This window comes from Artemia franciscana, chromosome 1, assembly GCF_032884065.1.
Source record: "Artemia franciscana chromosome 1, ASM3288406v1, whole genome shotgun sequence".
Taxonomy (NCBI): Eukaryota; Metazoa; Arthropoda; class Branchiopoda; order Anostraca; family Artemiidae; genus Artemia; species Artemia franciscana.
This window is the reverse complement of record NC_088863.1, coordinates 39,771,242-39,794,596: the sequence shown is the minus strand read 5'-3', so window position 1 is coordinate 39,794,596 and position 23,355 is coordinate 39,771,242. Positions and strand designations below refer to the sequence as shown.

At 36.3% G+C, this 23,355-nt stretch overlaps 1 protein-coding gene across 1 annotated transcript in view; it reads right to left on the bottom strand.

Moving 5' to 3' along the window:
* Positions 1 to 271: 271 nt before the first annotated feature.
* The window catches only part of LOC136029505 (uncharacterized), a 140,114-nt gene continuing 117,030 nt past the window's right edge, over positions 272 to 23,355 (bottom strand). Inside the window, exon 5 of the mRNA XM_065707953.1 lies at positions 272 to 4,710. Within this exon, the coding sequence (XP_065564025.1) occupies positions 4,385 to 4,710 (326 nt within the window). The 3' untranslated portion in view covers positions 272 to 4,384. The remainder of the gene's footprint in view (positions 4,711 to 23,355) is intronic.

Below are 23,355 nucleotides of genomic sequence, written 5' to 3'. Positions count from 1 at the left end.
AACTAGTACAATTAAACCAACTAATTATGTTTCCCTATGTTTGTAGTATTAAGAAAACTAGCGGTTTGTTGAAAACACAAAACCAACTATAAAAAACAACAATATTGATTTAGGAGTCAAAAAGTAAGGATGTAGCCTGACCAGATGAAACTAGTCTATAAAGCTATTCATAGTCTTGAACAAGCTGTGATATCAGTAACATTCAGTATACAATTAAAATTATCTTAAAAGCATAAGCATAAAAATAAATATATTTTTTAATAACCACAAAGTCACTGAACAGCATAAAGAAATAACGGATTGATTTATCAGCTAACATTTTGGTCTCATCAACTATAGTACCAATACTGAGTAATGTACAATTTCAAACTTTAATAAATACGCTTCAGTATAACTCGAAATGATGATCAAAAATTTTGATCATCGAAATTTGAAGATCAAAATCAAAATTATAAATAAAATTTTTAAATTTTACGGGATAGTTTCTATACGTTTTAAGTGTTAATGTCGCTGCTTACTTTCAGTAGAAAAATACTTATTTTCTTAATTTAATTTCTGATCGTTTTTTTCAAATAATGCCGAGAAATCCATGCTACACAAAATGTTTTCCACGATTTTTGAAGGTGGAAAACCTCGATAATCAAGAAAGAAAAGCCATTTTCTAAAAAAGATTTTTCAGGTTCTCAAAACCCAAGCAAAATGATCGTATGTCTAGCTCATTTCACTATATACCCCACCCCCTTCCGATAAACACCAAAAAATGCCAGACGTACAGGTGTGGAATAGCCACAAACAAGAAAAAGTTGGAAACCAACCTGACAACTAGAAAAATATCACAAAAAAAAAATGCAAAAAGATTTTTTAATACCATGATTTTTAGACTATATAAATTACATAGTTTTATCCTGTCTATTCAAATAGTAAAAATAACTAAATAATATGAATAAGTAAAAGTAGTAATAAGTAATTCTTCTTTGAATGTACAACCTTGATTGGTTTCAGAACCATATGCCTACACTTCTCCAGCCCCTAAGTGGCAAGGGGCTGGGGTATGGGCTTAGCAATCTACAAGGAATGTAGTTGCAAACCATGAAACTAGATAACCTTCATTCCCTTTTGAGTGAAAATGCTTGACAAGTTAAAAAAATAATTGCATCACATTTACAAAAATAGCGAACTATCAGAAAAATAATCATATATATGGCACAAAACCATGATTAAAAAAAATTTCCGATCAAGAATTGAACCCTAGACAATCTGAAACAAGGTTTAGCCCTCTAGTAACTGAAATACAGCGGCTGATAAGAATTTAACCTATTGGTTTTATTAGGACCATAATTGCAGAGCTTGCAGCCCTTTTCAAAGGGCCTCATTCAGCAAATACGTTAATAATTGGTTATTATAGTATTAATTAAAGTTTCTATTGTAAATAGTGAGAGCATTAAACTGTATTTGGTGAAGGTGAAGTTTTTCGAACATAGGGAGGGTAGGGGATACGTCAAGGAATAGTCAATTAGAATTTCGAAATCCAATTTTTTATTATTCTATGAGTTTCTTCCTCCTAAGAACATTCGGTATTTTAAAAATAATTTTGCGAGCCTCAACTTTGACTGACCATGTTAAAGACAAAGTGTTCACAGCGAATTCTCACAACGGACTAATGAAGCTTACTAAGGGGAACGGGAGTGGGAGCATACAGGAGGTTTTTTTGTAACCCTTCAGTTAAATGTTATATGTCACTTTACAGATGATAGGATTGATAAAAAACACGTAGAACTGAGCAATAGCTTTCAAATGAGCTATTAAACATTTCTTTAAAAAGCAAACACGTAGAATTGAGCAATAGCTTTCAAATGAGCTATTAAACATTTCTTTAAAAAGTTATCGTAGCCCGCTAGCCCCTGCTTTTCCACTTTAGACATGGCACCGAAAGTTACATTTTTAGTGTCATTTGTTACTTATAGATGGTGGAATTTATAAGAAGAACGTAGATATGAGCTATTAAACATCTGTCAACGATGTTTTGGTAGCCTGCTAGCCTCACCCCTTGAGAAATGTCATAAAAATTGCCATTTCTAGTGCCATGCTGCATTTGCATATGGCGGAACTTATCAAAAGCATGTAGATATGAGAAATAGCTTTTAAATGAGTCATTAAACATCTCTCTATGATGTTCTGGTAACCCGCTAGCCCTGGAAAAAAAGAAAAAAAGGAGACACATCAGTGAAACCGATTCAAACAAGGGATTTTTCTTGCTTTACAAGTTGGGGGGACCGTAAATCCCCTAATCAAGGTTTTCAACCTTGCTTACTCCAATGGTCTTTTTTTTTTTTTTTTTTTGATCTGACACCATTTTTGAAATGTTTCAAGCTTTTTTGAAATTACCATAAATTTCTTTTCGCGATAAACTTCAACTTTTAAGATAATACAAAATAATAGTTATCGTTCCTGAATCAGCGGTAGATAACCATTTTTTCTCACTAGACAGTTTTTTTTTCAAAACGCTTTTTTAAACTTTTAGTTACCATGTTATGTGGTTTGTTCTTTACTATTTTGCAGCTGCTGCTGCGGCCATGATTTAAGAGCCTAAGAGCTGGAATAGTTGTATATGTTATAACTAAAGCAGTAAAAATGGAATGACGATTTTCCATTCGAATGTTCGGTTGCACATTTAATGCAATCATAAATGCTTTCGGCATAGCACTATAAAACTTTTGCACACAGAGCGGAGAATTATTGAAGGTGGAGCACCCTTCAATAATACCTTCAATAAGCTAAGGTCAAATCCACTGCGCCACCACAGGACTCACCCCTCTAATTTGGAATAACCTCTGTCAGTTTGAAGTTTTAGTGCCAGTCTTTATTTTTTAAAATCTTTTTGTTTAAGCCCTAATCCTTACTTCATTCCCATTCATGGAAAACATAATAATTTTTAGTTGTAATTCGTTTTTGCAAAGTCTTAACTTCACCTAACAACAGGAGTCATTTTAAGGGTCATTTGGATATTGTCTTCGACAAAAGTCAATGAAAATTACTTTCTTATAAAGTTTTGATAAGGAGACAACTGTCAACCGTTGCTTTGATGATTAATTGTCTTTTCAGTTCTATTCAACAATGAACTATAGCTGGCTTTTAAATGTTTCACTGGTAGACATTATAATACAGTCTACCAGCTGTCTCCCCGCGTGCCAAGATGTTAGAAATCCCTTAACGCTGCAATAGACAGACGCAACAAAATGGAATACCATTAATATAATGCCAACCATGGCAAACGGGATAGGGGGGAAAATATCCTTTCCAATGTCATGCTTTAGTGTTGATAAGGAATATGTCTAGGGGTTTTAGAAAGGGGATAAAAGATATAATTCTTTATGTATTTTTTTAACGTAAAATGATAATTAATTAATATTGATGGGAGACAAATTCTGGTTTTTGTGAGTTGGCCTATTAAATTAAGTCTTTCATTCCTTGATTTTTGTTAAACTTGAGCGAATCGTGCAGATATCTGTTATTCTGTATCCTCCTTAAGGATGAAATTAGTGTTTAACCTTTGCGTTTTTTTTCTTGGTCTTCAGAATTCTAAACAAGTTACTGTTTCACTAACAAATTGCCTCTGGATGTTCTCTAAACGCTTTGCATTCAACAGTATGATCAGTCAATACAGGTTTAGCTTACAACTTTAAATTTAAAATCCTGCCCAGGTAAAGCATGTAATTGACATTTGAGGTCTTTTTGCTAAATTTTCTTCCTATTGTATGGTTTGTCACAGGATTTTAGCCCATGTTTAAAATTTGGAATCTATCCAATAATGATGCCACGTGAATCGGAAAATCAGTTTAAAAAAAATCACAGACTAAAAGATTCATACATAGAAACAGTGCATCCTATAATGCTTTTAATAGGAATACAAAGAACACATTTATTCGTGATTTTCACTATTTACAGTGAAAGCAAGATCAGTAGTGAATCTACTCAAGAAAAAAGTAGCAATGGGGCAACCATGAGAAGCACCCAGGCTTTCATCTTATGCAGACGCATCACATATAGTAATTCACAAGAATGAGCAAATTATTTCAAAAACTTTGGAAATTATAATAAAATCATAAAATGTCAAGATTTCGGGGAAAGCAAAGCCTGAGGAGCCTCCTATGTATTTAGGGACATAATCTAGTTGCTGTGTCATTTTGGCTCAAGGAATCAGAACCCTTCTCCCAGAATTTTAAAAACTACGTAAAAAACTAAGGATGTTTTAAATACAGAGTCAATCAAAACACTTCACAACTGGTGCATGAAAAAGCCAAAACCATTTAATTAAGGAAAAAATATTATTAAAACTATTTATTGAAGATGACCATATACCTCTACTCATCGAAAATAATCAAAACTAATTAAGCCAAGCTAAGCACTTAGCTCTGGCCTTAGCAATATTCTTTGGGTCCATCGACGATGATATTGGACAAGGTTCAGTCCAGATTGTTTCAAAGAAGGTCGTCGATCTTTTTCGAGGCTGTCGTGGAGATTCTTTTATTTTTTGCACTAACGAAAGAGCTTTTAGCTTCTTCTTCTCTTGCCTTTCACTCTCTCCTTTATCTTGTTTTCTTACTCCTTTGAGTCTTGCTACTAATTCATTCTTTCTGAAGGATGCTGCTGCAGCTCCACGCTTCCAAGTGTACGCTGCGACCGGAGTGGCTCCACCAAAACAATTTTTTTCTGAAATGAGAGTTTTTCTCTGAAATTAGTAGCCTTTCTCCAGCAAAATGTCCGGGGCCCCGATTAAAGAAAATTTAATGACAAAATAAGAATTTTAATTCGTTTTTAGAATGATTTTTTTTTTACTTCAATAAAAATACCAAAACAGGGAATTTTCAAATCTTGAGTCTGCATGTGTCCATGGGGAGATATGTTAGAATGAATGCGAAGAATATATGGATTGCAGGAAAAAAGGGACATGTTAAGAAAAAAATGACTTGAGGAGGATTGGCAAAAAATTCCTGCCATCACGTCCACTCTGTGTAGATGTATGCCTGGCCTGTATGCGCATGCCTGGGCTCTACTTGAAAGAGAGCCCTGAAATATTTCCGATGAATGCCAATAAAAGATATCGTAATTAAAATGCCATTTTAACCCTAACACTTTGAAGGTCTCTCATATAGCCATTGGATATCACAGGAAGTGGTTAGGCAGAGAGAATCCTTCCATCACAGTTAACGCAATGTTATCGGGTAAAGATCATTTTCTTATGTATTACGATAAAAAACTAAATAATTAGCATAAAATGTAGAATAAAATATAATTAATTGTGAAAGGGAGAAAACATTATTTACCACTTTATATAATTCATTTGCACAGGGTGCGGACAGTTTCCAATTCATTCTATTTTCCACTTGGTAAATTGTTTCGACTTTCTTATGATAACCATCAGAAAAGTAACAACAAAGCTTTTGTCGAAAAAAAGTAAAAGGAAACATTGATACGTAATTCCCCAAGAGAAAGGATTTGTTTGAACTTTCCTGAAAACCTGCTAGAATACATCGAAGACAGCCAATTGGTAGGCTAATCCTAAATACTTAATGATTTCCAAGACAACAGAATCGCTTTCATGAATTTACAGAGATTATAAAATTATATTGATTTATTGATTTTTAAACAGTGGGTTTGTACACTCAGTAGAAGGCAAGTAGCACTACAATGTTGCAAGGAAAAGTTCAGAGGGGAGTGGGCATTTTCTATAAAGTTGATTTTTCTTCGTTATTCGATTTCAGTATCACTTTTTGCCTTTATATAAAAACCGCGTTTGTTATTGAAAAATATATTTTTGTTCTTAAATTATTAATGCAACTACATTTTCCCCTATAGAAGGATAGGACTAAAATGTATGGATATAGGAGAATTAGAAATATTCCCATTTGAATCAATGGGAAGAAAACCTCCAGATAGCACTTATCCCCAGGGGAATCTCCTGGTAGTAGGCTACTCGTGAGTCCTATCCTTAATTCTCTGGCTTTTACCACTTTATCTTCAGGAAATACAAGGAGAAGAATTGGATAGTAAAAATACGCATTAAAGGGATCTTTTCCAAGACTTTTCCATACTTTAATTTTTAATATATATATATATATATATATATATATATATATATATATATATATATATATATATATATATATATATATATATAATATATATGGGATTACAAATCCGTTTTTACATTGTTGATGCGCCTTTTAATGTTTTGTACTCCCCCCTCCCCACCCGAAAAATAACCCCCAAGCAAAAGTCCTGAATACGGCCCTGAGGATTATGCATCAATTTGTACCTCCATCCTCCCCTAGTCTTTCTCTTCGGAGTAATTCTATATTTATCTGAAGGTTCAATGAGATTTGAAATGTTTTGGTATTAAAATGTACTCTTTGAGGCTTATTCTTCCCTCCCTAACTACCTGAAATATTTTAAGGTTTAAACAAATTGCACTGCCTTAGGTAAATTCCCTGTTGTTTTGTAATTTCAAACATTTGCATAAAAAGGCTTTAAACCTCAACAATGGGGTCCTCGGATTGTTTAATAGTTAGGGAGGGAGAGAGACACCTCAAAGGGTTGATTTTAAATGCACAAAACATCCAACTCTTATTGAGCCTTCGGATAAATACAGAATTAGTTCTAAAAGAGAGGCGAGGGGAAGGTGGAGGTAGAAATTTATATATAGTTCCCTGGGTGGTATACAGGACTTTTGTTTAGGGGCTTTATTTTTTCGTAGGGGGATATCAAACTTAAAAAGACACATCAAAATATGAAACTGAAATTTAATCTCTCTTGATTTTTGGGAATATTTCTGGTCAACGACGTTATTGTGAAAGTAAACCGCCTCATCCCCGCCTCCACCTCATAATCGCAAAAATTCGGAAAGTTCTTCTTTTGTCAGAAATTTAGAGGGAAGATATTTTCCAGGGGGGTATATTATGGGGGGGGGTAAACGCTGTTTCCCAAGAGAAAGAGACGAGTATGAAGCGGCTCAGTCAAAAGGTTTCAGGCCAATTAGGCAATATTATGTATACTTTAAAGAATCAGATACGAGTTACGAAATAGAAATACGAATTCAGAGCACCCAAATAGCCATAGTAGTGTAGGCTCGCGCTCGATTAGAGGGTTTGTGAAAATCTACCAAGCAGAGTCTTATGTAATTTGTGAATATCAGGCTCCAGAAGGAAAAAGAAAGAGAACGAAGGGAGCGAAAAGATGAGGTGAATAAATAAAGAGAAAGAAATAGGAGGTAGATTGTCAAAGTAAAAAACGAATGATGGAAGTGCTCGCAGGAAGGAACATCCAAGTGTCACAACACCGTCAGGAATCGATACGATTGAAGGATAACTGAGCCGATGCAGGAAAATGAAAATATACATCTGTGTATCTCCAATTTTGAGTTTTGAAACAAACAGCCTAATCAAATGGGTGGCTGGGAGAACATTGAGTGACTAAAATTCAATTTTACCTGAGTCATAAAGCAAAAACAAAATTTGTCGCATTGCATATTTATTGCTCGAGAGATTAATTTAAATAAACGATTAAGAAAAAAAAAACTCAGCATTCGCCGGGATACTTTCAAAGAAAATCTAGAAGCGAAAAAAAGAGAGACGCAAAGACGTTAACGGAATTTGGTTACAAATTTGAAGATATGTGCATAAAATGACTGGTGATCTACACGTATGCGATGAAACTTAAGGAGGTAGTAGAAAAGGAGGTTTCTATTGTTAGATTAGAATAGACACAGATTTAAAAACATGCTGAATAGAAAAGGATCAAAAACTTATTAGGGAAATGGATGACCTGGCTTGTAATTGGACCAAAATCATATAGGGAGTCTCGGACACAGAACAATGACGACATAAATGCTATAATAAACACGCGCCATTACACAGAACAAAAATTGTATTTCAGCAAAAACAAAGTGGAACTTCGTAACATTTCTCTAGAGACTGCCCTATTGAAGACGATAAGAAAAAACTCGTAAAACAATGCCTTGGGCAAGGGCCCATAATTATGACAATTTTATGTGTTTGCAGGATCGTATAACTCACACAGTAAATTAATTGGGTAGTTGATAGAAATGGATATTGATTCTTGTAGCGATCAATTCTAGGTGCAAAGTAATATAATTAACAGAAATAAAATTAACCGTTCAAATATGGTCATGACGCTATGTTGTCTTGTGTTGCCAAGATGAGCTGACAAGGATGAGGCACCAAAATGAGGCATCTATTGTCCCAAAAAGATTGAAAACAAATTTAAAGTACGTGCTTTTCCTCGAAAAGTTCGAGAGAACAGAATAGAATATGATAAACCATATGGTGGAATCCAATTCCCAATTGAAGATAATTTCTTCATTTTAACTGCGAAATTGAGAAAAAGAAAAAGAGGAAAAAGGGCTGAAGAAAATTAATCCCTTCCCATTTTTACTTTGTGCTGGTATCGACGTTTATTCCCTACATACCTGTCCCATGGGGTGGAACACTGAAAACGTTATATTTCCTGAAATATTTGCGCCCTGATAAGTTTCCTTCAGAATCGCACCCCATTCAACCCCACAAGCCTTTGTATTTTTTACCACGAGTAATCTTAAACTATGGCAAGAAGTAAGTTTTCTTCAAATTCAGGAAAAGATATAGAAGAAAATGAAAAAGTTTGTGATGCCTTGGATGGGAAGGAAGATTTGTTTTATGAGAAAGAATTCGCGACAGTACTAAAAGGATTAAAAAATAATAAGGCTCCAGGCTGATGTGTGTGGTGAATGAGTTTCTTAAATATGGTGGTTCTGGGGTTAGAAATAAGTTACTGAAGATTATGAATATGATCTCTTGGAATAGGGGAAGTACCTATCGATTAAAAAAAACGTTAATTAAACCACTGTATAAGAACTGTGATAAGAGTGATTGTGGTAATTATCGAGGAAGTAATCTTGTCCATGTAGGTAGCAAATTACTTAGTAATATGATACTTTTTAGACAGAGAGATGCTTTAGATAAAATTTTAAGAGAAGAATAGTGCGGTTTTAGAAAAGATAGAAAAGGTAGAGAATATATCGGCCAAATTTTCATTCTTGGATTAGTAATTGGGAAGTACCTGGGTTATCAAAATCTTCCGTCCTCAGCTTTATAGATTATGAGAAAACGTTTGATTGTATTGATAGAGGAGCTTCGGCAAAGGTCTTATCCTTGCATGGTATACCAGATAAATACATTAAAAGGGATCACGAGATTAACACTACTGCGGTTAAGGTAGGAAATGAAGTTAGCAGCTGGTTTCGTATTAAATCAGGAGTGAACCTGGGCTGTGTTCTATCTTCCTTTCACAGGATTATTTTGATAGATTTTGTCTTAAAAACCACGGAATCAAATGGGGAGGAAATACTCTCCAGGACGCATGCTGATGATTTAAGGATCCTAGATATTTTCTTTTTTTTTCTGCTCTCGACCAGGATGGATTGAGTCATGGCTATTTATCTTAAGGGAAGCGTGTTAGATAACATAGTATATCAACTATTTTATCGAAGTTGCAGCAATAGATGCAACCCAGTAAAGAGCGAACCACGACCCACAGTGGGCAAAAGTTGAAAAAAGCATTTTGAAAAAAAACTTCTCAATGAGAAAAAATGTTAATTGACACTGATTCAGATATGGTAACTATACCTTCGGTAAGTCTTAAAGTAAAAGTTTATTGTGAAAACAAATTTAAGGTGATTGCGAAAAACACCCTAAACCCCGAAAATTGGCGACAGATAAAAAGAAAAAGAGCAAAGAGCTCATATGACACTTGTGACGAGGCCGGACGAGCCAAAAGCCAAGAGCTCATATGGTATGAGCTCTAGTAAATTTCTAAGAATCAATAGATTGATTTAAAAGGAAAATCAGAGGCTTAATGCCGGTCGGGATTTAAAATAAGAGCTCTGAGTCACGAGGTCCTTCTAAATATGAAAATTCATTAAGATCCGATCACCCACTCGTAAGTTATAAATACCTTGTTTTCTTGTACTTTTTCCTTTCCTTTCAGCCCCCCAGATGGTCTAATCGGGGAAAACGATTTCATCAAGTCAATTTGTGCAGCTCCCAGACACGCCTACGAATTTCCATTGTCCTAGTTCATCCAGAAGCACCAAACTCGCCGAAGCACTGAACCCCACCCCCTAACACCCTCAAAAAGACTGGATCCAGTACGGTTACGTCAATCACGTATCTACGATATTTGCTTATTCTACCCAACAAGTTTCATCCCGATTTCTCTACTCTAAGTGTTTTCCAAGATTTCCGGTTTCCCCCTCCAACTCCCCCCAATGTCAACAGATCTGGTCAGAATTTGAAATAAGAGCTCTAAGACATGAGTTCCTTCTAAATATCAAATTAAAACGGGCGACGGGGGTCACCCGTTCTTAAGTTAAAAATTCCTCAATTTTTTTAATTTTTCCAAATCAACATCCCCCAGCTCCTCCAAATTGAACAGATCCGTTCCAATTATGGCAATCACGTATTTATAACTTGTGCTTATTCTTCCCATCAGGTTTCATCCCGATCTCTCCATTCTAAACGTTTTCCAAAATTTCTGTTCCCCCTCCAACCGCCCTTGTCCCCGGATCCGATTCGAATTGAAATTGGAGCATCTGAGACACAAGATCCTTCTATATATCAATTTTCATTAAGATCCGATCACCCATTCGTAAGATAAAGATACCTCAATTTTTACGTTTTACAAGAATTCCTGTTTCCCCATCCAACTCCCCCAATGTCACCGGATCTGGTTGGGATTTAAAATAAGGGCTGTTAAGCATAAGATCCTTCTAAATATCAAATTTCATTAAGATCTGATCACCTGTTCGTAAGTTAAAAATACCTTTTAATTTTTCCGAATTACTCCCCCCAAACTCCACCAAAGAGGGCGGATCCAGTCCGGTTATTTCAGTCACGTATCTTGGACATGTTTTTATTCCTCCCACCAAGTTTCATCCTAATCTCTACGCTTAAAGTGTTTTCCAAGATTTCTAGTCCCTCCCCCCTCAATGAAGCCGGATCCGGTCGGGATTTAAAATGAAAGATCTGAGTTCCGAGGTCCTTCTAAATATGGAATTTTATCATGATACGATCACTCCTTCGTAAGTTAAAAATACTTCATTTTTTCTAATTTTTCAAATTTAGCCCTCCCTCCCTTAACTCCCCCAAATAGAGCGGAGCCGTTTCGGTTGTGTCAGTCACGTATCTAGGACCTCCACCTATTTTTCCCACCAATTTTCATCCCGATCCCTCCACTCTAAGCGTTTCCCAAGATTTTAGGTCCCCCCCCCCAACTCCCCCATATGTCAGCGGATCCAGAGATGATCCGTTCCACTTATGTCAGCACCAGGTTTCATCATGATCTCTCCGCTTTAAATGTTTTCCAAGATTTCTCGTTTCCCCAACTCCTCCCCCTCGCCCTTAATGAGTCCGGATCCGGTCGGGATTTAAAGTAAGAGGTCTGAGTTACGAGATCCTTCTAATTATGAAATTTCATTAAGATCCGGTCACTCCTTCGTAAGTAAAAAATACCTCATTTTTTTCTAATTTTTCAGAATTAACCCTCCCCCCAACTCCCCTCAACAGAGCAGATCCGTTCCAATTATGTCAATCACGTATCTAGGACTTCTGCTTATTTTTCCCACCAAGTTTCATCCCGATCCCTCCACTCTAAGCGTTTTCCAAGATTTTAGGTTCCCCCTCCAACTCCCCCCAATGTCACCGGATCTGGCTGGGATTTAAAATAGGATCTCTGAGACACGATATCCTTTCAAACATCAAATTTCATTAAGATCTCATCACCCGTTCGTAAGTTAAAAATACTTCATTTTTTTCAATTTTTTTCCGAATTAACCAGCCCTCCGCTCCCCCCTCCAGATGGTAAAATCGGGAAAATGACTATTTCTAATTTAACCTGGTCTGTGGATACCCCCCCCCCAAACTCCGTATTTTTCCAAAATGTATCTGATAGAAATTTTGAGATGACCATTTGTTGTTTTAAAAGTTTCAAAAAAGGCTCGTTTGATTGGAAATTTAAAGATCTAGTGCCCTTTTTATTAGTCATAAGTGACTGGACGGAAACGAGTCCCCCTCCCCCAAGCCCATCAATACACAAGACACATCTAATCAAAATTTGAAATAGCCATTTTGTTCCGTGTAGTTGAAAGGTCTGGGAATTATGTCTTTGAGGATGACATCCACCTACCCCCAAAGGCCTCAGCGCAAGGGATGTAAGTTATGGCCTGAGGGCATACAAGACTATTATGGAAAGGTTGGTCAAAAAAATTCCGGAATAACCTCATTTGATTAGAAATCAGATGTTCTATTGCCCTTTTCATAAGGTAAAGGGATCAGAGGGACGTCACCTCTCCCCCAAGTCGTATTTTCCGCAAATATATCCGATTGAAATTTTTAGATAGCCATTTTTTTCAAGAATAGTTCAAAGATCATATAATACGGTCTTTGTAGTTGACAAAACCCCCAAAGTCTTGGGGTAAGGATTGTAAGTTATACCCCAGGGGCATATAAGGTTCTTATGAAAAAGGTGGTCGTTTGAACTTTAGAGGACATTCGTTTGATTCGAAATGTATAGTTCTAGTTAATTTTTAACAATCAACCATTATGGAGAGTAACTAGCCCCTTTACCCCCTCCATGATATCCTCTTTTCCCAAAAGGAATTCATTTGAAATTGTGAGATATCCAGTTTGTCACCAATAGTTCAAAAATCATGTAACAATGTCTTTAGGGCGGACACAATCCCCAAGAGCCAATGAGCAAGGGTTGTAAGGTATGCCCCGGGACATATGAGGTTTTTATGAAAAATAGCAATTAGAATTTCATCCAATTTCCAAAAGTTTTTTCCGAGTTTTTCGTTCTGTAATTTCAAGCTTCAAATGAAAAATTATGACCTAGTTTACCTAAATTGACTTTAACCGTAGAAGAAAGGCTTAGAATGGCTTTTGAATCTTCAACGGGAAAGTGAACGCAAAACATATATTTTGTCTAAAATAAAAAAAAAACACAAAAAATGATTGGTAGGTAAAGTAAGCCAATTCGCAAAAATGTAAAGAGGAGAACCTGAGCTTTTCGGACCTCAGCTTTTCTTTCATTTTCAGTTAATGAAAATAGCGTTATTTTCTTTTACTTTTCAATATTAGTCAAAAATTATTTGTAAATAGTCCAAGTAAGTAAGAAACTAGTACCCTACTTAATAGTTAGCTAGTAAAAAAGACAGAGAATAAGCTATAAAATAGCAATTAGAATTTAATCCAATTTCAAAAGCTTTTTCCGTGTTTATTCCTTCTTTAATTTCAAGTTTGAAATGAGGAGTTCTGGTCTAGTTTACTTAAATTTGCTTTAATCGTAGAAGAAAGGATTAGAATGGCGTTTGAGTCTTCAACGGTAAAGTGAACGCACAACAGATATTTTTGTTAATAGCAATTTGGCATATATGATAAAGTGACACAAAAACATTTAAGTTTCCTGATGAAAGACTTTGACAATAAAGGTATTAAAATATCTTAGACAATTGAAATATCTTAGAATAGCTTGCGAGTAATTCTTTACATGCCATCCTGCAGCAACGTACTAGTCTCATAAAGAGAAAAAAAGACTAAAAGTTTTTTCTATATTTTTCATGTATGAAAAAAAATTTAAATAAGCTATTAAACAAGAGCTAAGAGCTCATCTGACACTTGTGACGAGGCCAGAAGAGCTAAGAGCCAAGAGCTCATTTGGTATGAGCTCTAACAAAATTCTAAGAAACAATAGATTGATTTAAAAGGAAAATCAGAGGCTTAATGCCGGTCAGGATTTAAAATAAGAGGTCTGAGTCACGATGTCCTTCTAAATACCAAAATTCATTAAAATCCATTCACCAACTCGTAAGTTATAAATACTTCATTTTTTCTAATTTTTCCTCTCCCTTTAGCCCCCCAGATGGTCGAATCTGGGAAAACGACTTTATCAAGTCAAATTATGCAGCTCCCTGACACGCCTACCAATTTTCATCGTCCTAGCACGTCCAGAAGCACCTAACTCGCCAAATCACTGAGCCCCTCCTCCCCAACTCCCCCAAAGAGAGTGAGTCCAGTACGGTTACGTCAATCACGTATCTACAATATTTGCTTATTCTATTCACCAAGCTTCATACCGATTCCTCCACTCTAAGCGTTTTCGAAGATTTCCGATTTTCCCCTCCAACTCCCTCCAATGTGAACAAATCTGGTCGAGATTTAAAGTAAGAGCTCTGAGACGTGAATCCCTTCTAAATATCAAATTCCATTAAGATCCGTTCACCCGTTCTTAAGTTAAAAATACCTCAATTTTTCTTACTTTTCCAAATTAACACCCCCCAGCTCCTCAAAAGAGAGAGGATCCGTTCCAATTATGTCAAACACGTATCTAGAACTTGTGTTTATTCTTCCCATCAAGTTTCATCCCGATCTCTCCACTCTAAGCGTTTTCCAAGATTTCTGTTTCCCTCTTCTAACCTCCTGTGTCCCCGGATCCAATTCGAGTCGAAAATGGAGCATCTGAGACATAAGATCCTTCTACACATCAAGTTTAATTAAGATCCGATCACCTTTTCGTAAAATAAAAATACCCCAATTTTCCCGTTTCCAAGAATTCCAGTTTCCCCCTCGAACTCCCCCCAACGTCAAGGGATCTGGTCGGAATTTAAAATAGGAGCTTTAAAGCACAAGATCCTTCTAAATATCAAATTTTCTTAAGATCTGATCACCCGTTCGTAATTTACAAATACCTCATTTTTCCGAATTACCCCTCCCCCCTTAACTTCACCAAAGAGAACGGATCCAGTCCGGTTATGTCAGTCACGTATCTTAGACCTGTTTTTATTCTTCCCATCCAGTTTCATCCTGATCTCTCCGCTTTAAGTATTTTATAGGATTTCCAACCCCCCCCCAATGACGCTGGATCCGGTTAAGATTTAAAATAAGAGATCTGAGTTACAAGATCCTTCTAAATATGAAGTTTCATGAAGATCCGATCACTCCTTCGTAAGTTAAAAATACGTCATTTTTTTAATTTTTCAGAATTAACCCCCCCCCCAATTCCCCAAATAGAGCGGATCCGTTCCAATTATGTCAATCACGTATCTAAGACTTCTGTTTATTTTTCCCACCAAGTTCCATCCCGATCCCTCCACTCTAAGCGTTTTTCATGATTTTATGTCCCCTCCCCCAAACTCCCCCAATGTCACCAGATCCGGTCGAAATTTAAAATAAGAGCTTTGAGACATGATACCTTTCTAAATATCAAATTTCATTTAGATCCAATCACCCGTTCGTAAGTTAAAAATGCCTCATTTTTCCAACTTTTCAGAACTAACCCCCCCCCCCCCCCAACTACCCTAAAGAGAGCGGACCTGTTCCGGTTAGGTCAGTCATGTATATAGGACTTGTGCTTATTTTTCCCACCAAATTTCATCCCGGTCCCTCCACTCTTAGTGTTTTCCAAGATTTTAGGTTTCCCCCTCCCAACTCCCCCTGATGTCACCAGGTCCGGTCGGGATTTGAAACAAGAGCGCTGGTCAAATTGGGAAAACTACTATTTCTAATTTAATCTGGTCCGGTCTCTGATGCGCCTGCCAAATTTCATCGTCCTAGCTTACTTGGATGTGTCTAAAGTAAGAAACCTGGGACCGACAGACAGACTGACCGACAGACAGACAGACCGACAGAAGTTGCGATTACTATATGTCACTTGGTTAATAGCAAGTGCCATAAAAACCTGTTTTCAAAAGCTTTTTCGTTCTTTAGTTCCAACCTCGAAATGAAGAGTTCTGGCCTAGTCTACGTAAATTTAGTTTAACCTTAAAAGAAAGCCCCAATATGGCTTTTGAGTTTATAATAAGAAAGTGAACGCAAAATAAATATTTTTGTTAATAGCAGTTTTGCGTATATGATAAAATGGCACAAAAACATTTAAATTCTCTTATGAAAGACAATATAGCTGGCAATAGCTGGCAATATAGCAACCTGACAACATAGCTATTAAACTATCTCACACAATAGAATCGCTTTTGAGTATTTCTTTAAATGTCACCCTGCAGCAGTGTATCCCCCACATCGTATTTTGGTGAAGATATCAAGGTGAAACTTTTAGGGAACGTTTAGGAGGAGTTTCAATTAAACAAAAAAAATTCTGCGGGCAGGTTTTCAAAAGAGCGTATAAGCAATATCATACGTAGCACCACTATATATATATATATATATATATATATATATATATATATATATATATATATATATATATATATATATATATATATATATATATATATATATATATATATATATATATATTAGACGAGGGCACCTCGTATCGAAGCATTTGTCACAGAAACTTCAAAAAGGGTTAATTCGGTTAGAAATTGAAAGGGCTAGTGACCTTTTATAATCAAAAGTGATTGGAGGGCAACTAACCCCCTCCACACCCACTATTTCCCCAAACACATCCAATCAAAATTTTGATATGACCATTTCGTTCAACGTAGTTGAAAGGTCCAGCAATTATGTATTTGAGGATGCCCCCCCCCCTCATACAGTCCTCAGATCAAGGGTTGTAAATTTTGCCCTGGGTGCATATAAGGTTGATAAAGAAAGGGTGATCATATAAACTTTGGAGGGTGTTCATTGGATTGCTAATTAGAAGTGTTAGTGCCGTTTTTGAGGTTATCCAGAGCACTTCGTATCGAAGGATTGGTCGTAGAAACTTCCAAAAAGAGCTTATTTGATTAGAAAGTGAAAGGGCTTTTAAATAATAAAAAGTGATTGGAGGGCAACTAACCCCCCTCCAACACCCACCATTTCCCACACACCTCATGTTTTCCCTAAATACATCTGATATGAAGTTTGAGATGGCCATTTGTTGTCGTAGAAACTTCCAAAACAGCTCATTCGATTGTAAATGTACCCTTTTTAATAGTCAAAAGTGATTGGAGGGCAACTAATCCCTCCTCCCACGCCCATTATTTCCCCAAACACATCTAATCAAAATTTTCAGTTAGCCATTTTTTTCAACGCAACTGAAAGGTCCGGAATTATGTATTTGAAGATCCCCCCCCCACAGCCCTCAGGGCAAGGGTTGTTAGTTATTCCCTTGGGGCATATATGGTATATATATAGAAAGGGTGATCGTATAAGCTTCGGAGGGGGTCATTAGATTGGTAATCAGAAGTTCTAGTACCCTTATCAAGATTCAAAGTGATCGAAGGGTGGATACCCCTCCCCCACACCTCGCATTTTTCCGAAATGCATCAGATAGAAATTTTAAGATGGATATTTGTTCGAAAAGAAAACTTCGAAAAGAGTTCATTCGATTGGAAATTGAAAGGGCTAGTCCCTTTTTAATAGTCGAAAGTGATTGGAAGGCAACTAATCCTCATCCCACGCCCACCGTTTTGCCAAACACATTCAATCAAAACTTTAAGATATACTTTTGTTCAACGTAATTGAAATATCCAGAAATTCAGTCTTTAAGAATGACAACCCACCCTAGAGCCCTCAGGGCAAGGATTGTCAGTTATGGCCTTGGGCATATAAGGTTTGTATAGAAATGGCGATCGTATAAACTTAGGAGCTCATTAGGCTCATTGGATCGAAAATCCGAAGTTCTAGTGGTTTTTTTTTAAAGATTGAGGTTGATTGAAGGATGGATACCCCCCCCCCTAACCTTGCATTTTCCTGAAGAGTACCTGATACAAAATTTTCAGATGATTATTTTTCGTCGTAGAAGCTTGAAAAGGGCTCATTCGACTAGAAATTGAAAGGGCTAGTGCCCTTTTTATTTGTCAAAAGTTATTGCAGAGCAACAGTCTCTCCCCACGCCCACGAATTCCCAAAAACACAGCAAATCAAAATTTTAAGATAGCCATTTTGTTCATCGTAGTTGAAAGGTAGTTTGACAGCCCTCATACCTTGTCATGACCAGAACATAATTTGCACTTTTCTGAAATGGATATGGATTGTCAGTTTAGCATACATATACTGATCTTTATTCCTTAAATTTTTCATGTTTTATTTATTTATTAAAGTTCGGAAAGTAAAAACATTATAAACGTAATTAAGAGTAAAAAGTGAATGGAGGGCCTTTAGCCCCCCCCCCTAGCTGATCGTTCCCCAAAATATATCCGATCGAAATTTTAAGAGAACAATTTTGTTTAGCATTGTTGAAAGGTCCACTATTCAGGATTTCAACATCCCCACGGTCCTCAGGACAAGGGCTGTAAGTTAGGCAATTCCTTCATTGTTTACACATAGTATATGTTATTGAGAAAGGTATGCATGTTTAAACTTTACTTTCAAAGAAGATGAAGGGTATTCACTTGAGCCTTTCAGAAAACGTTGAGCTGTTGAACTAAATCAAAACACATTATTTGTATACGGATTGTCAAAAGTGTACAATACAGGAATAGCTGAGTATATTAATTTGAAAAATTCAGGAAACGATAAGGGAGATGATCAAATAGGCAAAATTTGCATGCTATCAACACTGCTATAACTACCACTACTACTACTGCCACACTAGACCATTGAAAGTATTAAGAGGAAATTTGAACTAAATCAAAAGACCCTACGTACATGCACATTGTCGAAATAGCGTATATCAAGAGTAGATTTGGGTATGAAGTTGAAACTTTCAGAGAATGCTTAAAGGGGAAGATCGTTTCACCAAAAGGCTATACGTGCACAATACTGATAATGCTACTGTTACTGCTACAAATACTACTACTACTACTTCTTTTGCAACTGAAATGGGTTAAGAGCAATGGAATGAAATTTCAAGAAGTACTTAAACATACAGGTTATCAAAAGGACTTATCAGCAATGTCATAGCAATGGCTATTTGCATTAGGTTGAAACTTCCAGGACTTGATACGAAGGATGTTCATCTGAGCAAAAGGCAACAGGCTAATACTACTGCTGCTAGTAGTACTACCTCTATGCAATATTATTACTATTAATATCAATGGTACTACTGTGACTGCTATTACAACTATGGCTAAGGGCACGAAGGGGAAATGTTCAAGAAACTTTGAGAGGGGAAGATGAACTGAATCCGAACTGGTCCTCTATATACAGGTGGTCAAAAGGGTGTAATAGCAATATCTTAGGAACAGTTAGGTGTGTGAAGTTGAAACTAATAGGGCTTGTTGTGAGGGATGTTGAACTAACCAAAAGAAAATATTTGCATCTCAATTCTTGTGCTTTTACTCACACTATTATTACTGTTACTATTATTACTATCTCTATTCCTGCCACTAAATCTTAGGCTACTACAATTAATTCTACAGTGCCCTTTTTAAGAGTAACAAGAGATTTGAGGGCAAGTAGCCCTTTTCTCCAGCCCCTTCATTTTCCAAACGCATCCAGTAAAAATTTTGAGACAGCCATTTGGTTCAGCATAGTAGAACGGTCCAGTAACAATGTCTTTAAGGATATTAGGCATGTTAACTCCCCACAATTTTAAAATTGGCCTATCATACTTTAAAAATAAAGGTCACATTAAAATAAATCAAAAGGCATTGTTTTTATGGTTGCCATTGAGAACGACTTTGGGTAAGAAGTTGAAACTTTTGGGGATCCTAACATTACTACTTCTTCTCTTAAAATTTAAATAAATGAAAAGATTGTAAGTGTATCCAGGTTGTCAAAGAGCACAGACAGAATCTTTTTTTAGAGTAATATTAAGTTTTGTTTTTAGGTCAACTTCAGAAGCTATACAATCAAATTAAAAATACTGTTTGTGTCAGGATTAACAACTGTTGAAAAGGTTTCTCCAACATGCAAAAAGTGACCCATACTATGGAGTCTTATAGAAAAAAAACTGAAAAGATATGAAATATTTTTTTTTCCATGAAAAAGTACTAGGCACAAGAAAAAACGAACAGAAATTAATTTAAAAACATTTTTCCACAAAACAAGCTTTTCCAAAGAAAAGTTAAGAGCTTTTCAAGAATGAGCAAAAATAAAGTCAAATAATCTTCCAAGCGTAAATCTACCACAAATCACTATCAATAAACAAATGAAACTTAAAACAAATCAAAATTACAATAACTAGCCAAGTCAAACTCAAAACGAGCAAATATTAACGTGAGTAGAGGTGATAGCCCCTATGGTTTCTCAAGACCAGAACGCAATTTGCGCTTTATTGAAAACAAAATACGTTTGAAATCTTTTTACTTTTCTTACTTTCATAAAAAAAAATTATCAAAACTTTTTTGTTGTTGTTGACGCTATGGAGAACCACCATTTCCCTTAAACTGCTTGGGAGATTAACTTAAAATTTCCAAGGAGCATTGGATGTCAATTGGACCTCAAATTCTGAATTTCAGGGAGGGAACAGAGGTAAACCGAATGACTCTATGCGTATCCAGTCATTGATATAAAAAGGATGGAATCAATGTTATTTGAAAAACTTGACTAGGCCAGTGATATTATTATCTAATTAACATGGAGTCAAACTCTTAGTCAAAGTCGAAAGTCAAAACAAGTCAAACCTAAGTCGAAACCAACCAAACTTAAAAATGAAAGAACTTCTTATTCCAAATTGCAATTTAAATACCATGGAATCAAACTCTAAGTCATAACAAAAAAAATAGAAAATTGACAGATTTCCTAATTCCATATAAACAAGCAATAGTTTAAGAAGATAAAGTTTTCAAAAAGTCGTTAAACCCTGTTGAAAAAAATGCACGTTTCTTGTTTCTGTTTATTTGTCATAATTTCCCTTTGGTTGCTCAATTCTAAATTTGGGGGAGAATTTTTCGGAAACGGGGAATTTTCCGGGAACATTATCTGGTGGGGAATTTTATGGGGAATCTTCTGTGGGGGAATTTTCCTGATAAATTTTTCACAGAGGAATTTTTTGAGGGATTTCCACGGGGGGAATGGGTCTTTTGCACATTTACAAGTGATTAAGGGTATTTTCTGGCGAGAATTTCCCAGAGGGAATTTACCAGACCCCGTTTTGGGAGCTTCAATATTTATAGACGGAAAGTGGTGTCAAACTCAACTAATTAATTTTGCTTACTTATTTTCATGGTTTAGTATAGCTACTACTACTACTAGTACTACTATTACCACTACTACTACTAATAATAACTCACTGCAGCACCAAGCAGCCTGAGGCCAACCCAGCTAGGCACGCTCCTGCTCCAACCTAATCTATTTAAAGCCTCCCTCTTTACACCCTCCTAGGAAGTTCTCATTTCCTTTAAATCTTTATTTATGACATCCTCCCAACCCAGACAAGGACGACGTGCTTTCCGTGTAGCCCCAGACGGTTGGCCAAAATGGACAATCTTCGGTAATCTAACACCCATCATCCGTATAACGTGGCCTAGCCATCTCAACCTTTCTTTCATTACAGCCCTTGAAAGCGGGATTGAACCACATTTTTCGTACAACCTACTGTTTGAAATACTGTCAGTCAGCCGGGTACCCAGAACAATCCATAGGCAAATTTCTCTGGAAAACATCTAGTAAATTTTCATCTGCTTTTCGGAGCGCCCGTGCTTCAGAGCCATATTTGACCACTGTCATCACTGTAGCTTCCAATATTCTAATCTTGGTTTGCAGACTTATCTTTATATTCTTCCAAACTTTTTTTAACTGTGAAAAAACACCCTGAGGTTTAGCTATTCTACTTTTAACATCTTCACTGCTCCCACCATCTTTACTAATAATACTACCAAGGTAACTGAAGCTCCCAACCTGATTAATCTTTTCGTTACCTAATGTCACTTATTCCTAGCCTTAGTGACTTAGTCTTTTTAACATTAATTTTCAAGCCTATTTTAGCACCCTGAACTCGCAAAACTCTAAAATTTATTCATTTTGCTCACACTTTCATCTAATATGCTTAAATAATCAGCACAATCTAAGTCCAGGAGCGTTTTTCCTCCCCATTTGATTCCGTGGTCTACAATTGCCTTTCCTGTGCTCCTTAAGACGAAGTCCATCAAAATGATCCGACCTATGATCCGAGCCAAACCTATTCTTGCGGGTTCAATTTTTCTGGGTCCCGGAAAGTGACATAAAAGCCAAAAATTGTTGCGGGGTGAACACGGAATGACGTGAAAGCGTTTTCTGTTGAGCCCGCTGAAAAAACGCTTCAAACTTAATATCTGAAAACAAAACTTAAACTAAGGACCTTTGGGACGAAGGTGGCATTTAAAGATTATTAGGCCTGCTGACAGATGGTTATGTACAAATTATGTTTATATTGATGCGGTCAAGTGTACAACCCCTGATACATTTTAATGCAACATTCTTCATCAACATCTGATCAGTGTGACCAAAATACGCTTTTATTGAACAGCCAGATTATCAATAATCACGGTGGAGCCTTGAAAAGCATCTTGGCAGGGGGTTCTCTATTAAAGGGGTTCATAGTCCTATATTTACGCATGACGTATTGGCAAGTCGAACAATTGGAATAATTAGGACCTCCATACAATGTTTAAGTAGTTTATGAACTTTTATAGTTCTTTTATAACTTTTAGAAGGTCAGTTAATTCTTTTAGAAACTCAGAAAGTAAGATGGGATTTTTGGAAATTAACTTTTAGAGAACAAAAAGAAATTAAATTGTTTTGATTTAGGAAAGAAAGACTTTTAAGAGACCTTGCAAATTAAAGAGGGATGAGATGAAAAACAAAAGACAAAAGCCAATCAATGCTCTTTGGTGCAATAATAGGAGAAAATTGTTGGCTTTTCAAAGCAGGAAAATGCTAAAAAGAAAAGCCTCCAGACTTAGAAAAGAGCCAGAACTAGGAAGAAAAGGACAAGAAAGCGCAAGCATCCCCAGCAACACACCTGTGGGATAGCAAAACAAGCTAAAGTTTCGAAAGAAAAACTTCCCAGAAGATGAACTATTTCAACATCTGAAATTATTTAAAATAACATGTCTGCAAGTTTTGTCAAGCATGGTTTCACGTCTTTAGTAGCCCCTAGCCTTCTCTCCTGTTTTCATTTGAAGATTCATTTGTGCATTGGGGTGATAGAGCGAAGTAGTGGACGTGGGTGAGGCTTTGACAGTTGTCTGCTACCCAGCTAGATAGATATACTAGGTAGGTCCCCCTGTTAAAAATTTATTGGTTTTCAGGGGGCATCAAGTCAGGAAAATGAAGGGAGGCAAAGATATTACTTTTTTTTGTCAATGAAGACACAAATCAGATAATTTTTTTAAATCTTGGGGCGGGGCTGTTTTTCCTAATAACAAAACCAGAAAATGGTTTTTCACCACCCCCCACCCCAATTGGGGCCTCTACGAGCTTGCCCATGTTCCCTTGTAAT